This window comes from Suncus etruscus, chromosome 15 (genome assembly GCF_024139225.1).
Source record: "Suncus etruscus isolate mSunEtr1 chromosome 15, mSunEtr1.pri.cur, whole genome shotgun sequence".
NCBI classification, from domain to species: domain Eukaryota; kingdom Metazoa; phylum Chordata; class Mammalia; order Eulipotyphla; family Soricidae; genus Suncus; species Suncus etruscus.
The window spans coordinates 66,910,310-66,927,246 of record NC_064862.1 but is presented as its reverse complement, the minus strand read 5'-3'; the positions used below and the strand labels follow the sequence as shown (position 1 = coordinate 66,927,246).

Sequence of the window (16,937 nt, the reverse complement as noted above, 5' to 3'; positions counted from 1 at the left end):
CTCACGCAACCACCACATTCTTAAAATAACAAAACTTAGCAACATTTCACTTTCAAGGAGTACAAGGATATGAAAACAAATCTGTTGAAATATGTAGGATCTTGAGTGAGGAAAATATGAAGGATAGAGGAAAAGAGGGTTGTGACTTGCCACTTCAGCATAAGTAAAGTTTGGAGATATGAAAAGTAAATTTCACTTGAACTTCTGTACTCCATCATCATGCCTTGACAATAATTTTTAGCTCTGCCACTACGTAGATATTTGCAACTTTTATTACCCTTGCCTCTTTCTAGTCCACCCATTTTCTACCCATTACAACTCAACTTCACTGGGGAGAATTTTAGCACAGCTATTTCAACAAGATAAATTTCAATTGAGCCTGAAGTTTTATTTATAGAATTTATACCAAGAAACAGGAATTCTTTCAAAACCTAATCTTGAGTGTCATTTATATAAACCAAAAATTTAGAATATTTAGTACCAAGGTAACATGCTCATCCGACATGTATATTTTAATCATTGAAGGTAGAACAAAACATCCAGGGTCAATAAGTAAAAGGGCTTGCTTTATGAATATAGCAGTGCAATAAAAAATACTGTAATTATAATCTCAAAACTTCAGTAATGATAGGGGCCAAGCGTTCCTTTTTTTCACTTGGGAAAATTCCTTTGATAATCACTTAAGCTTGGATTTTAACTCCATAGTTTTCTTAGAATTCTGTAGTCTTCATTATAAAGATGAAGCTTCAATTCAACCTTTGAGAGAAGACATTCCAGCTCTCATAATTTCATCAACCAGGAGAATGTTTGTGGCAATCACAGTGCTAAAAAGGGGAGAAACACCCAGAAGAATCAGATAAAAATAAACACAAATTCACCTTAATTCCCAACTATTTTGTGCACACTACAATTCCTAACTTTCCCTTTTACAGGCTAATTGACTTTCTTTGCATTTGACTGATGCCAAGGACCAAACCCAGATGAGCTGAGTGCAAAGCAAGTGCCCGACTCACTTTACTCTAAGAGAGTGTTTCTTTCAAAGGTGGCTTTTTTTGTTTTGGGGCCACTCCAGGTGGCACTAAGGGATTACCCCTGGCTCTAGGCTCAGAAATCACTACCAGCATGCTCAGAGGCCATATAAGATGCTGGGGAACAAACCTGGGTTGGCCCTATACAGGGCAAACACCCTACCCAATGTGTCATCATCCAGTCCTTAAAGGTGGGTTGTTTTGATTTTTGGGTCACACCCAGCAGCGCTCAGGGGTTACTCCTGGCTCTACGGAGCTTAGAAATCACTCCTGGCAGGCTTGCGGAACCAATGTCCTTCTACATGCAAGGCAAAAGCCCTACACCTCATGCTATCTCTCCGACTCCTAAAGGTGGTTTTATATTTGATTTCCCCTAACTTACCAAGAATGAAGAAGTTGTTTCTTTACACAGTAGTTATCCCATATACCCACTTCTGCTGCTACCATTGGTTCACCTGAAAAACAAACAAACAAACCATAAATTCTTAAACCAAACAAAATTCAAAAACAACCAAGTCCTAACTTGGCAAGACAGTTAATTCAACTTTCTACTTCAAACTATAGCTTCTTTCTATAAAATTTTTTGGGAGACACACCTAACAATGCTCAGAAATCACTTCCGTATGCAAACCAGGCACTCCAATCCTTTAAGCTATCTTCTACTTGGTAGACTTTTATTGATAAGAATGCTCTATTTCACTAACAAATATGTGAATATCTCCCATTTTTTCAGTACATTCTTTTGCTTTTAAGATAGCACTTGGAACTTTAATCTATGAAAGGCTTACCATTTCTCATTCATAAAACTTTTCTTTTGAGTTAAGCAAAATAGTTTATATTAAATTTATTTAGAAAGATGTGAGGGGAAAAGAAAAGATGTGAGGGGAGGGAAAGGGGGAATGTAAAATGTGTTCAAGAGAATACAGGGAGCAAAGAAACAGAAAAGCGAACCTCTCGAATTAAAGTGAATTCTATTCAGTTTCAAGATTGGATCTCTACTATCTTTCAGTTTTACTTTTAAATTGGCACAGGATCAGACTTATTAAGTTAACCTAAATTACATTAACACTCAGAAACAGCAAATGCGTGTTGTTTGAATTTTAAGCAATTCCAAGATTTTCAGTTTTTTTGTGTGTTTTTTTTTTCCTGTGTTATTTCACAAATATATACTATCTACCTTTACCACTAACAGTTGTATTTTTTTGTTTTGTTTTGTTTTTTTTGGGCCACACCTGGTGACGCTCAGGGGTTACACCTGGTTATGTGCTCAGAAATCAAACCTGGCTTGGGGGAGACCATATGGGACACTGGGGGATTGAACCACCGTTCGTCTTAAGTTAGCGCATGTAGGGCAAATGTCCTACCACCTGTGCCAACGTTCCAGCCCAACAGTTGCCACATACAAGGCAAATGCCATACCACTGTGCTATCTCTCCGCCCCGCTAACAGTTGTATTTTCTTACCTGTGCTCAAGTCCACACCCACAAGCTGACCAGATTCTGAATGTTCTGCTTGAACTTTAACTAGTGTTTCCTGAAGGTCAAAACCAGAGTTCTGAGCAAGAACCTAAAGTAAACAAATGTAATCCTTAAACATAGGACCCTAAGAATGGTTAAGTCTACAAAGAAATAAAAAAAGGATCTCAACACCCCACCCCACAAATCAAACAAATCATCCACTTTATTGAAGATACATCCAGTTCACTTTAAAAAATCATGGCATTTACTGATAAACTACCTACCCCAATCCTGGTATATGTGTTCATAACACACATTTTAAGAATCAGGACATGTTGACCAACTCTCTTCCCGTCCCAAACAGGGCAATAAACTTCATAATTCCCCCAAAGGCACACATGATAGAAGATATTACTCTCATTTACCAAAACAAAAAAGCTTATACTCCAATATAAACCTTATACAACAATTAAAAATTTTTTTTTCTGCTTTTAGGGGTGCTCTGGGTTTATTCCTGACTCTGCTCAGGAATTAATCCTGTGGTACTCAGAGGACCAGATCGAAGAATGCTGGAGATCAAACCCAGGTCAGCCAGGCAAGTTAGATACACATTCTATCCACTCACTGTACTATGGACACACCACAAATTATTTCAAAATAATTATCTTTCTTGGGGCCGGAGAGATAGCATGGAGGTAAGGCGTTTGCCTTTCATGCAGGAGGTCATCGGTTCGAATCCCGGCGCCCCACATGGTCCCCTGTGCCTGCCAGGAGCAATTTCTGAGCCTGGAGCCAGAAATAACCCCTGAGCACTGCCGGGTGTGACCCAAAAACCACCAAAAAAAAAAAATCTTTCTTGCAGGGGGATGTTTTTTTGGGGAGCCACACCTGATGGTGCTCAGGGGTGGTTATTCCTGGCTCTGAACTTAGAAATCGCTCCTGGGCAGGCTCGGGGTACCATACGGGATGTTGGGGATCGAACCAGAGTCTGTCCAGAATTGACCGAGTGCAAGGCAAATGGCCTACTATGATGTGCTATGTGCTATCATATCACTCTGGCTTCAAGAATTATCTTTTTTTGTTTGGGGACCACACTCGACAGCGCTCTGGGGTTACTTCTTGCTCTGCACTTAGAAATGACTCCTGGCAGGGGAACATCTGGGATGCTGGGAATTGGATCTAAGTCAGCCATGTTCAAGGCAAACACTCTACCTACAGTGTTATTGATCTGGCACCAAACAATTCTCTCTTTGGCCAAGGAGATAGTTCAAGAAGCTGGAGCTCTGGGTTAAACTTTGCTTTGGGCCATACTTGGCAGTACTCAGAAACAGGTAGGTCCTGGGGAATCATATGGGGTGTGAGGACACAAAACCAAGTGACTGCAAGGCAAGTGTTATTTATTATCCACTGTTATCAACTAGAACTTCAGATGCTCATTTAAATTGCCCTTTCAGATAACCAAATTCATCTGGATGAGATAACCCTTTCCCACAATTCAAAAACAAACAAAAAACAAAACTCCCAAACACCCTAAGAAATGACTTGAAAGTTCTCATACCTTGGGAATAATGAGTAATGCATCAGCAAATGCCTGAACTCCAAGCTGGGCCCTGCCTTTTATACTAGGCTTATATTTTATCAGGGCTTCTGCAATTGCCACTTCCACTGCACCCCCACCTGGAACTACACATCCTGTTGAGAGGGAAGAGAGATGCTAAGGCTCAAAATAAGTAAAACTGGATAAATAAAAAATAATTTAAGTCAAAACATACAAATTTTGAGTTCAATATAAGTATATGTTAAAAAAAATTCCACCTGAAAACAGTAAGCAGTATCTCAAACATTTTAACTTTAGCTCTTGGAATTCTATTAGTTCAGTTATTTGTAGTCCCTTTTAATAATGATATGCCATGAAGAAGCAGCATATCATCAAAGCCATTTAAAGGGAAAACTTTAGTTTTGCATGGTGTCTGGCTGTGTAAAATATCGATAAAAGAACACAGTATTCAGCCATGCCTTTCAGATTACTGAAAAATTTAGTTTAAGTAAATAGAAACTCTTACCATCATCAATAGCATTTTTAACAGCTCTCAAGCCATCTCTTATTGCATCTTTGATTTGGGTAAGTGTGTGCTTATTTGGTCCTTTGACCAATAATGTCACAGAACGAGGATTATTACACTTTTCAATAAAGGTAAATTTCTCTTCTCCCTTTGCAAAATAAAATCATTTTCAAAGTCAAAATAATTATTTTCAACATTTTCTATACAAAATTGAACACAAAAGAGGAATATTAAACATATTAGTAATTAAATTTTATTTTAATCTCACATAAAAATATTATCACCCCATTTAAGGGACATAAATAAAAGCAAAAACTTGATTCTGGTATTTTTTTTTCTTTTTTGGTTTTTGGGTCGCACCCAGCGGCACTCGGGTTACTCCTGTCTCTACGCTCAGAAATCGCTCCTGGCAGGCACAGGGGACCATATGAGATGCCAGGATACAAACTACCTGGATTGGCTGTATGTAAGGCAAATTCCATACATCTGTGCTATCTCTCCAGTCCTTGTATGTTATTTTTTGTTGTCATTTTTGGGTCATTCCCTGCAGTGACGGGCATTGAAACCAGGTTAGGTAGGTAAGTGCAAAGCAAGCTGTGCAACCACGGATCTAGCTCCTTGAATTTTTTTAGCTAACAATTCATGAACCATGGGAAGAAAATACTTACTAATGTATATTCATAGACAAGTCCCGCATGCCCCAAACAGTCAGGATTTAGGTCATCTAAAGAATTTAGAGCTATCCCACCGCAAGCAAGAGTCAGCCTGAAATATTAAAATAGAGGCATATCAGTAATATATGTAAATAGAATAACCACATTTAAATGACAGTAATTCAGAACTACAAAAAATTAGTATATTCTAAAGTGTTATCGGGTCAGGCTAACAGTAATAGTACTCAGGACTTAGTCCTTCCTAGTTATGCTGGGGAATGAACCCAGGGTTGGTTTCAAGCCAAGGCAAATAACCTGTCCTCTGTATTATCTTTCCAGGTCCTAAAATGTTATTTAATTTTGCTTTCTCGGCTACACATGGTGACGCTAAGTTACTCCTGGCTATTCGCTCAGAAATTGTTCCTGACTTGGGGGACCATATGGGATGCTGGAAGATCAAACCATGGTCTGTCCTAGGTTAGTGCATGCCAAGCAAATGCCCTACCAATGCACCACCACTCTGGCCCCACTAAAATGTTATTTTAATGATAAAGCCCTCTCATTAACCAACCAGTTAAAAATCCCCTTTCCCATGGAGTCCAGAGTGATAGTACAGTGGGAAGAGCGTTTGCCTTGTATCCAGCCAACCCCGGGTTCGATCTTTGGCATCCCATATGGCCTCTGAGACCGCCAGAAGTGATTTTTCTTTATAGTTTTTGGGCCACACCTGGTGGCACTCAGAAATCGCTCCTGGCAGGCAAGGGGGACCATATGAGATGCCAGGATTTGAACCTTCTGTCCTGGACTGGCTGTATACAAGGCAAATACCCTACCACTGTGCCATCGCTCTAGCCTCCAGCAGTAATTTCTGAGTACAGAGCCAGGAGTAACCTCTGAACTCTGCTAGGTGTGGCCCATAAGCAAAAATACACACAAAACTCTTTCCCCAGGAAGTCTCCATTTAAACTGCTTTTTCCAAATTGGCAAATATTCCTTTGAAAAGAAGAAAGCCTGTTAAGAGCCCTTTATCAGGGTGAAGTCTTTGGGAGAAATAGCTCTCAGAAAGTAATTTCTTGACTTATGTCATTGTTGGAGAAATAATACAGCAGGCAAGATGTCTGCCTTGCAGAGTCTGATCCAAGTTCAATTCTCTAGCATCACCTGATGGGATCACGCACCCCCACCAAGAGTTAAAAACAAGCTGATTATCCTGGTTTAATCCCCAGTACTGCCTGAAGTGACTCATGCGCATGAAGCCAGCAGTAGCTTTTGAACACTGCCAGCTGTGTCCCCCAATCAAGGGCCAAGCAGTCACAACAGGCCAGTGTGTATCCTTTTCATACAGGTAGTCTAGGGCTAGTCCAGGACTGTATGATCCCTGTGAGCACCACAGGAGTAACTCCCACAACTGAGGGGGGTGCAAGTTCAGCACTGTTCAGTATTAGCCCCAAACACCAAAATAAATAAAACAAATACATACAAATACTTATAAAACAGCATTATTACAACAGTCAAAATGCATAAACTTGAGGTGGAGAGACAGCACAGTGGTAGGGGGTTTGCCTTGCATGCAGCCGATCCAGGACAGATAGTGGTTTGAACCCCGGCATCCCATATGGCCCCAGAGCCTGCCTAGAGTGATTTCTGACCGCAGAACCAGGAGTAACCCCCGAGCACTGCCGAGTATGACCAAAAACAAAAAACTAAACAAAAAAGTATAAACTTTTTATTTGGGGAGGGCACACCTGGTGGCTCTCAGGGATTAGTCCTGGCAGGCTCAGGGGATCATATAGGATCCGGGAATTGAACCTAGGTCTGTCCTGAGTCAACTGCGTGTAAGGCAAATGCCCTACTGTTGTGCTTATTGATCCAGCTTAAAATGTATAAACCTTAATTAATGTTTACAAAAGGACAAAGAGGGGCCTGGAGAGATAGCACAGCGTGTTTGCCTTGCAAGCAGCTGATCCAGGACCAAAGGTGGTTGGTTCGAATCCCGGTGTCCCATATCCCTGTGCCTGCCAGGAGCTATTTCTGAGCAGACAGCCAGGAGTAACCTGAGAACCCGCTGGGTGTGGCCCAAAACCAAAAAAAAAAAAAAAAAAAGGACAAAGAAAAAATGTGGTCCTGGGCCCAGAGAGATAGCACAGTGGCGTTTGCTTCGAATCCCAGTGTCCCATATGGTCCCCTGTGCCTGCCAGGAGCTGTTTCTGAGCAGACAGCCAGGAGTAACCCCTGAGCACCGCCGGGTGTGGCCCAAAAACCAAAAAAAAAAAAAAAAAAAAAAAAAAGTGGTCTTATAATAAAATTGGAAAATAAGATTATGAAGACAACACAGGTTAATTTTTTTTTTTTTTTAGTTTTTGGGTCATACCCAGCAGCGCTCAGGGGTTACTCCTGGCTCTATGCTCAGAAACCGTTCCTGGCAGTCTCGGGGACCATATGGGATGCTGGGATTCGAACCACTGACCTTCTGCATGCAAGGCAAACGGCTTACCTCCATGCTATCTTTCCGGCCCCACACGTTAATTTTGGAAAAGACTATAAAAATGCAAAAAATAGCTAAAATCCAGTTAGCTTGAAAGTCACCCTATTTCTTTTTTGTACCATAAGACGCACTTGTTTCCAGCCCCCAAAGATATCTATCTGTGGGTCTAATAGAGTGAATGCCTCTGAGAGCTGAAGCCTGAGTGCAGGGGAGGAGAGCATATACTAACCATTTGTTATTTGTGGTCTTACAAGCCACACGCAGACATACCACAAAGTATGAGCAATCAGGTTAACGCACTTTCACCGTTACATATAGCTTTTGTTTAAGATTATTTGATTGCTGCTGCAACTTTTATTTTATATTAAAAGTATTTTAAAAGATGTTCTTTTATTTTCTGATGTAAAAAGTTAGGTAAATGTGTTTAACCAGCTGTAGACCAGCATATTTTAAATATACTTCAACCTCATAGGCTGGTTGTTTCCAGCCACAGTCTCTTGATGGCATCTTGCATTGCACCATTTGCTTTAGAATATATATTTTTTCTTGTTTTCCTCATCTAAGAACTATGTGTCTTATAGAGAGAAAAATACAGTAAGTAAAATTCACATGCAACCCATACCTTTCCATATTTCTCCTCTTAGCTCTGCGCAGAGCTACTATGCCTTCTTTAGCAAGAGCATCTAAGGAAAAGGGATCAATTCCCTGTAACAAAAATAAAAATGTCTCAGTACCCTCATCTAAAAGCAAAAACAGACAAATAATTCACAAATAAAAAAATCTCATCCTTACCTTTTGATTAATAACGACAAATCCTTTATTGGAATCACCACAGACTTTCTTTTTCAATTCTATTATTTTTTTAACTCTATCTTCAATGAATTTTCTTTCAGCTTTTACTAATTTTTCTCTCTCTTCTGCACTCTTGTAAAAAAAGCCAGAATTCACTTCTCTACCAAAAAAAAGTTAGAGAAAATAGGACATGTTTATTTTTTTTTTTTGAGCAAAAGATGAAGTCAGCCAGTCAAACCCAGGGAGATATAAGACACTAAGTTCCAATCCTGCCCCAGAGCTTTCAGAAGTTAGCTGTTAACATTCAATTCTTTCAAAAGAAAACAAGAAATCATTCCCTTTATGGAGTGGGGAAACCGAACCTCAAAAAGTGACTCGCCCAAACTCCCAAGCTGCTTCTTTCTCTAATTCATTTTAAGGGACTTAAACTCACGTTTTTTCATATTCTAACGAAACATTGCAGGTGAGAATGTATGCATTTTCTACTCTTTTTTTCATATCAGGATGCCGTGCTCCATGGTCCAAAACAAGACCTCTGATTAAGCTGTTAAAACACATAAAAATTAACCCTTTTAAACATAGGCTAAAAAATGAGATAAGGGATTTCTGTACAATGTAGCTTTAAGTTATTTGAATATAACCCCCCAAACCCATTCAAGCCAAACAACCCTATCTTTTCTACAAAAAATTCAGCAAGGAGAGCCAGAGCGGTGGCGTAAGTGCTAGGGCATCTGCCTTGCATGCGCTAACCTAGGACGGACAGGGGTTTCTTACTCTGTGTCCCATATGGTCCCCCAAGTCAGGAGTAACCCCTGAGCATCATTGGATGTGGCCCCCCCCCCCCAAAAAAATAATTAGCAGGAATTCCTCAACTGGTAGGCTTGATTAAAACAAAACAAAAACCTACTTCCTTAAAAAAAAACAAAAAACAAAAAAACGAACTATATATGGCCATTTTAGGAATGTATGAGTACAAAGTAAATCCAGGAAATCCAAAAGAACTTTGATGGGGCTGGAGTGAAAGCATAGAAGTAGGGCGCTTGCCTTGCCCAAGGCCAACCTGGGTTCAAACCCCCCCCCCCAACCTGATATGGTTCCTCAAGCTTGCAAAGGAATGATTTCTGAGCTCAGCGCAGGTATGTGCACCACTCTCTACCCAGTTCCAAAGATTTGGGACTGTACCCCATGGTTCTTAAGAGACTACTAAGGCTCTGTATTGGAGCGTCTTCAGTGTTTAGGAGACCATGCAATACTGGCAATCGAATCCAGGCTTCCTGCATATAAAGCATGGTGCTTGGCCCATTAAGATATCTTTGTCTCACTGAAAAACTGGTTTTGGGCCACACTCAGCAACACTCAGGGATCACTGAATAGTGATCACACAAGCAGTGCCGGATATAGGACCCAGGTTGTTGGCATGCAAGGCAAACATGTGACATGCTATACTAGCACTCCGGCCTCAGAATTTGATTAAAAAAAAAAAAAAGTTGTGTGTGTGTGGTGGAGACATACATAGATACTCAGGTGTTTCTCCTCATTCTGCATTCAGGAATCATTCCTAGTAGGTTCAGGGGACCAAACATGCAAGGCAAGTGCCCTATCCACTGTTATTGTGCTATTGCTCCAGGCCGATTTTTTGGGAGGGTGCTTTCAGTGCTAGAAATCAAATCCACTGACTCAGGCACACAAGGTAGGAATGCATTTTATAACTAATCCACATTATCTGGTTTTCAAATAGTTAACATTTCATACTTCTGGGGAAAAATCATTAGCTATAATAATTTATTAAAGACATTGAACCACCTACCTTGTATCAGTTTCAGATTTATGTTTCATTTCCATAATCTCAACCATGAAGAGGTCAATAGGTTCATCTTGTTTTTTAATGGCCAAAACAGAGTCTACTACAGCCTAAAACAGGAACATATAACAACATTACTTGTTTGTTTGGCTACATTTCAACAGAGCTGCAGGTTTACTCCTGGCAGTGCTTGGGACTCCATGCAATGCCAGGAATAGAACCAGAGCTGGATTCATGCAAGACATGCATCTTAAACCTTATATCTAGCACTTATTCTTGCTTTAAAGAAGTTTAACAGGGGCCGGGCGGTGGCGCTGGAGGTAAGGTGCCTGCCTTGCCTGCGCTAGCCTAGGACGGACCACAGTTCGATCCCCCGGTGTCCCATATGGTCCCCCAAGAAGCCAGGAGCAACTTCTGAGTGCATAGCCAGGAGTAACCCCTGAGCGGCACAGGGTGTGGCCCAAAAACCAAAAAAAAAAAAAAAAATTACTTTTGGGCCGGGCGGTGGCGCTGGAGGTAAGGTGCCTGCCTTGCCTGCGCTAGCCTAGGACGGACCGGGGTTCGATCCCCCGGCGTCCCATATGGTCCCCCAAGAAGCCAGGAGCAACTTCTGAGCGCATAGCCAGGAGTAACCCCTGAGCCTCACAGGGTGTGGCCCAAAAACAAAAAACAAAAAACAAAAAAAAAAACAAAAAAAAAAGAAGTTTAACGTTTCTTTATATTTATAAAGGACTGAATTTAGTTTGGAATCTCAATTCACAACGACTCATGCATTAATGATATTCTATTTTATTAAAAAAAAAAAACGTACTGTTAACAGCAAGACTTTTGTCACTTGGTGCTTTCACTTAAATCTTTTAGCAAAACTGGCCAGGTTATTGAACATGTTATTATGCAAACTTCAGACTGAAGCTAGTAATTAAAAAAAGGGAGGGGGCTGGAGCGATAGCACAGCAGTAAGGCGTCTGTATGGCAAGTGCCAACACAAGACGGACACCGGTTCGAATCCCAGCATCCCATATGGTCCCGAGTCTACCAGGAGCGACTTCTGAGCACAGAGCCAGGAGTAACCCCTGAGCACTGCCAGGTGTGACCCAAAAACCAAAAAGAGAAATGCTATTAAATTGATATTATTCTCTATAGGTATACTGTACCAGACACATACCTCTGTTAAGACATCAGCAAGTTCAGCATGTACTTTAGTACGTAGAGAAGTTCTAGCCACATCTATAAGTGTTTCTCTGTCCATTGGTTTGCTTACTTTGACTTGTTCCAGAAATTGAAGGGCCCTTTCCTTTGCAGCTTCAAACCCTTCTGTTATTATTCTTGGATGAAGGCCCTGCAATAATCAAGTACAAACCACAATCAATACTAGAATTCTTCACTTTGACACAAATATATAATTTTGTATAATGTGCTGACTTTCTGAATACACTTAAAAGGATAGTCCTTTCAATGCAGAGGTAAAGAACAGACATTGCTGTAGCACAGAATTAAAACCAAGGGTACTATAAAGCACACTTGGGTGTTCACTGTGCAAAATAAGAATGTCAGACGTTTTTGTGATAAGATGGAGACATAGTATAGTAAGGTTCTTTCCTTAAATATGGCTAACCTAGGTTTGATACCTGGCATCCCACATGGTCCCCTCATTGCTGCGCATGACCGTAAAACTAAAACAAAACAGTACCCAAAAACTCGCTTGTTGCTTTCCCTAAGAAACTTCCTAAGGATTAAGTTACTCAGAACTAAAAATAAATAAACAAAACAAAACTCGAGAAAGGGCCAAAGTGGTGGCACAGGTGGTAGGGCGTTTGCCTTGCACACACTAACCTAGGACCACGGTTCAATCCCCCAGCATCCCATAAAGTCCCCCAAGCCGGGGTGATTTCTGAGCACATAGCCAGGAGTAACCTCTGAATGTCACTGGGTGTGGCCCAAAAACCAACCAAACAAAAATATAAAACTGGAGAAATCCTTTGCCCAGAGCTATATACATGTGCCAGAAGCTTGCCTTGTATGCAACTGATCCCTTATAGGCAGTTCAATTCCTGAGCAGAGTAAGAGTAAGCCTTTATTTGCTCCTTTTCCTTATAAATATTCCTGCCTAGTTGAGGGCTTATTTGAAGGTTCTAACAGAGGAATGCAGGTACTCATATACACTGGACCCAAATATGGTCCATCTCTATTGGAGGAAGGCTGGCTTCGTTGACCAAACATGTGGTTTCCAGATGGATGCACACGAACAATGAGGGAGTATGGGGATATCTGTCTAGACAGCCGTTCATCAATGAATGAATGAATCAATCAATAAAGTTCTAAAAAAAAGTTGTATCAGGCCAGGATAAAAAGATTCTGGTTTCCAAATTTAATTCATCTATACTTAACAGTTGGCCTCAGTTGTTACTACATGAGTAGTAAAAAACAAGTCTTGCTAATCCCTAGAAATAGTAAGTATCAGAGAAGCATAGAATTGCATATACTTCAGATATATAAAGATCCGCCTGTTTCAGCAGCTCCCCGATGATTAGGACATTAGAAGTGGTACCATCACCAGTTATGTCATCCTGGGCTGTTGCCACTTTGGCTATTAAGGAGGCTGTTGGATGCTGGATTTGCTAAAAAAGAAAACAAACAAAATGTTAGATGAAGCACTCCAAATATACTTAAAAAGCATGAAGGGAAGAAGCTTTAACTGCAATTCACAAAATTTGCCCAAGTGCTCAAGTTTACTTTAATCAGTATCTACTCAAAATGAGTAAAATAATTTCACCTAAAAACTTAAATCTTGGGCCCAGAGAGATAGCACAGCGGTGTTTGCCTTGCAAGCAGCCGATCCAGTACCAAAGGTGGTTGGTTCAAATCCCGGTGTCCATATGGTCCCCCGTGCCTGCCAGGAGCTATTTCTGAGCAGACAGCCAGGAGTAACCCCTGAGCACTGCTGGGTGTGGCCCAAAAACCAAAAAATTAAAAAAAAATTTAAACCTTGGGGGCCGGAGAGGTAGCATTTGCCTTGCATACAGAAGGACAGCAGTTCGAATCCCAGAATCCCATATGTTCCCCCGGAGTCTGCCAGGAGGGATTTCTGAGCAGATTTCAGGAGGAACCCCTGAGCGCTGCCAGTATGACCCAACCCGCCCCCCCCAATTAAAACCTTGGGACTTGGGAGATAGCATGGAGGTAAGGCATTTTCAAGGAGTGATTTCTGAGCATAGAGCCAGGAGTAACCCCTAAGCGCTGCAGGATGTTACCCCAAAACAAAAAACAAACAAAAAATTTAAACCTCACCTTCTGTTATTTTGCCTATCAATTTCTGATGAACAAAATGTTTTGGGACTCATGCAGACGTGCTAGTGACCAACCCAGAAGCACTAGTGATTCCCTGTAGTTCCTCCAAGACCCCACATATAAATTTTTAATTTCTTGGAGGATGGAGAGTTAAGAGATTTAAAGCTGCTTGCACCTTAAGATTTAAGGTTGAATTGCACGAGCAATTCATGCTCCCTCCAAGCACTGGCAGGAGTACCAAATGCTCATGCATTGCAGGAATAACTCAAAATCAAAATAAAGCAAGAAAAGTTTATTTTGCGTTCAGTTCAAATTCATTCATGATGATAGAACGCTCAACAGCAATAATTTCCTAAATGCATTTTTTAATGTATTAAAATTTGGGGTGATCCTACATTTGGTGAATGTAGGAATGAGTAAGAAATTGCTCCATTCATGAATCAAAACTCTTGGGTCAGTAGGACTTAAAAAAAAAACTAGTTTATTCCCCCTCCCGACTAGTTCGAAGGGAGGAGATTTTGAGGCCCATCTAACAGTGTCACGCTTTCAATGTAGCACAGTAATTTCTATAATTACAACCCGTTAATCAAGATCGATCCCAATGGCAACGGAGCAGGGATTCAAACAAGTCTGCAGCACTCCTCGCCCACGTGACTGATCCCATCCCCTTTCTATCCTCTTCATCGTCTCTAATTTGAGAACTGACTAATCCTGATCTTATAGCGTGATCCACCTTTTTTATTTATCCAAATCAAACATTAAGAGGGAAACCCACCAGCCCCATTTCTAGCGCGGGATGGAAGGCGGCCCCACTCACCATTTCGTGAAGCAGCACGTTGCCATCTTTGGTCAGCTTGATATCTCCAGCGCCAGACACAAGCCTGTGGGTGGAAAAAGGACAGAAATTAACCTGGGTCGCTCGACCGGAAGAGACCCATCCCCTAGTGTGGGTGGGTTTGGACCCGGATGCTCGAGAGCTGGGTCCGCGGCCGGCTCAGCATCCGGGTACCTGGGTCTTAGGGAAGAGACAGCAACCTCCCCCATCCCACCCCGCGCCGAGCGCGCGCCCGCGAGCGGCTTTGTTCTCCTCCGACCGAGACCGCCTCGGTTCTCTTAAAGAATCTGACCGGGCGGGGGGTAGGGGGAGAGGGAATAGGGAGCGCGCACGAGCCCGGAAGTGGCAGGGCCGTTTGCAGCCTCGGGGCCGACCCAGCCCGGCCCTGCCCAAGCCGCTCACATCTTCATGGTGCCTTTAGGCCCCAAGTTGGTCCTCAGGACGTCCTGCAGCCCCCGCGCCGCGCTGATGTTGACCGCCAGCGCCGCCTGCGCTCGGGCCACCTCGGCCTTCGGGTTGAGGGTCTTCACGGCGGCCATTGCAGAGTCAGAAGTGGAGCGGGAGGAGACCTCCAGCACAGGCGGCTCAGCGTGCAGCGTGCTAGGCGCCTCCCGGAGCTTCTGGAAAAGTCCGCGTGCTCGGCCCGCCCCCCCCGCGTGCCTTCCGCCGCCGCTATTGGCTGGCGGGTTGGGTCGGCGCCGCTCATTGGCTCGCGGGTCGTACGTCGCCGGCGTCCTGACGCTCTGGCGGGGCGTGCGTCTTAAAGGACTCGCGGCGGAATTACGGCGTTGCGGGAACCGGAACCTGAGCACTGGCGTGAGCAGCCTTACCTTCAGTCTCGGGCTCGGAGTCTTCCGCGCTGCGTCTTCTCCTAGGCCACTGGTCGGCAACCTGCGGCTTGCGAGCCACATTTGGCTCTTCACGCTTTTAATGTGGCTCTTCTGTGTGCCGGGCGGCCGCTCCAGGAGTCAGGACTCTGCTCCTAGCCTCTGTCAGTGCGCGCCCTGTGTGGCTCTCAAAATAAATTTCAATCGTGGTTTTAGCGAGATTTGGGTCAGTTGAAAAAAAAGGTTGCCCACCACTGTCCTAGGCCATGGCTAACGTCCTCTGCATTTTTGCCATGCCTTTTTTTTTTTTTTTTTTTTTTGGTGGGTCCACTCATGGGTTACTCCTGGCTCTGCATTCAGAAATCGCTCCTGGCAGGCTCTGGGGACCATATGGGATGCTGGGATTCGAACCCCATTCCGGGTTGGTTGCATGCAACACAAAGGCCCTACCGCTGTGCTATCATTTCCGGCCCCTCTATTTCACTTTAAATAATGAAAATAGTTTACAGATTTGAAAATGCCATAGAGGTAGGGAAAGCATAAGTTAGAATTGCAATGGATAGGGTGCTTGCTGTTGTGTGGCCTACCTGCACTCCATACGGGGGACCCCCAAGTTCTTATGAGCCCCACCAGGTGAATACTATCTGGTGGGGCTGAATAGCATCAGGTGTGGCCTAACCCACTTAAAATCATTCTCACCCCCCCCCAAAAAAAAAAACCATAAATGAAGATGGTGAAATTTTTGGGTGTCTTCCCATTGTTCTGAGATGTAGATGTTAAGAAGGCCCCCAAGTTTTCTAAGATGGCTAATATTTTAACAAAAATTATTTAAAACATTGTTTTACAAATTGATTCATAGTTGAGTTTTAAATACACTATGTTTCAGAACCAATCCCACCACCAGTGTCAGCCTCTACCAATGTTCCCTGAGCCCTTCCCATACCCCCCCCCCACCAACCTACCATCATAATAGGCACCTTTTTAAGTTTGATTGTTAAACTTTGGGTCTCTTGATTTCAGTGTCGTTAAATCCATGGTTTGGATATTTAGTATTGTCTATATGTCAATTTTATAGGTTAAGAATGATTAACTTATGGCCCCGAGCAATAGCACAGCAGTTAGGGCATTTGTCTTGCATGCGGCGGACCCTGGACCAAAACGGATTCGATCCCTGGCATCCCATATGGACACCCCCCAACCCGCTTGCTAGGAGCAATTTCTGAGTGCAAAGCCAGGAGTAACCCTTGAGCACTGCCGGGTGTGGCTCAAAAACAAAAAATCAAAACAAACCAAAAAAAATGGTTAATTTAGGGACTGGGGATATAGTTCATTTTTTTTCTGCATGTAGCTGACCAGTTTTCCAACACTACTTATTGAAGAGGCTTTCCTTGTTACACTTCATATTTTTTGCTTCTTTGTTGAAAATTAACTGTCTTCAATGCCCACAATGACCAGGATCTGTTTGTTCAGCACCTAATAGGCACATTCTGTTATCTGGTAGTGGGATACTAAATGTAGTATCAACAGAGTCAGTGACTAAAAAGGATGGGAGGAATACAATTTTTCAAAATCTAATGTAACTTAAAATTTGTTTCACATTTTTGTAGACCTGAATTTTTACTAGTGTGTGTGTGTGTGTGTGTGTGTGTGTGTGTGTGTGTGTGTGTGTGTGTGTTTACCAAGGACTGGGAGGAGGTTAGAGTAGGGA

General features: G+C 42.5%; 1 protein-coding gene and 2 non-coding genes across 3 annotated transcripts; all 3 read right to left on the bottom strand.

Annotated features, from left to right (window-relative positions):
• Nucleotides 1-367: 367 nt before the first annotated feature.
• On the bottom strand, nucleotides 368-14,998 carry CCT6A (chaperonin containing TCP1 subunit 6A). The gene is made up of 14 exons (XM_049789518.1): nucleotides 14,805-14,998; nucleotides 14,385-14,448; nucleotides 12,763-12,897; nucleotides 11,445-11,618; nucleotides 10,286-10,389; nucleotides 8,912-9,022; nucleotides 8,479-8,638; nucleotides 8,309-8,391; nucleotides 5,217-5,313; nucleotides 4,549-4,696; nucleotides 4,044-4,177; nucleotides 2,492-2,594; nucleotides 1,411-1,483; nucleotides 368-824 (listed from the first exon to the last, which is right to left on the bottom strand). Exons 1-14 carry the CDS (start codon nucleotides 14,939-14,941, stop codon nucleotides 752-754), a joined length of 1,596 nt encoding a protein of 531 aa, XP_049645475.1. The 5' UTR covers nucleotides 14,942-14,998; the 3' UTR covers nucleotides 368-751.
• LOC126031892 (small nucleolar RNA SNORA15) lies at nucleotides 4,366-4,501 on the bottom strand. The gene has a single exon (XR_007503699.1). It is a non-coding gene; the product is annotated as a small nucleolar RNA SNORA15 (small nucleolar RNA).
• On the bottom strand, nucleotides 11,690-11,819 carry LOC126031895 (small nucleolar RNA SNORA22). The gene has a single exon (XR_007503702.1). It is a non-coding gene; the product is annotated as a small nucleolar RNA SNORA22 (small nucleolar RNA).
• Nucleotides 14,999-16,937: the final 1,939 nt, after the last annotated feature.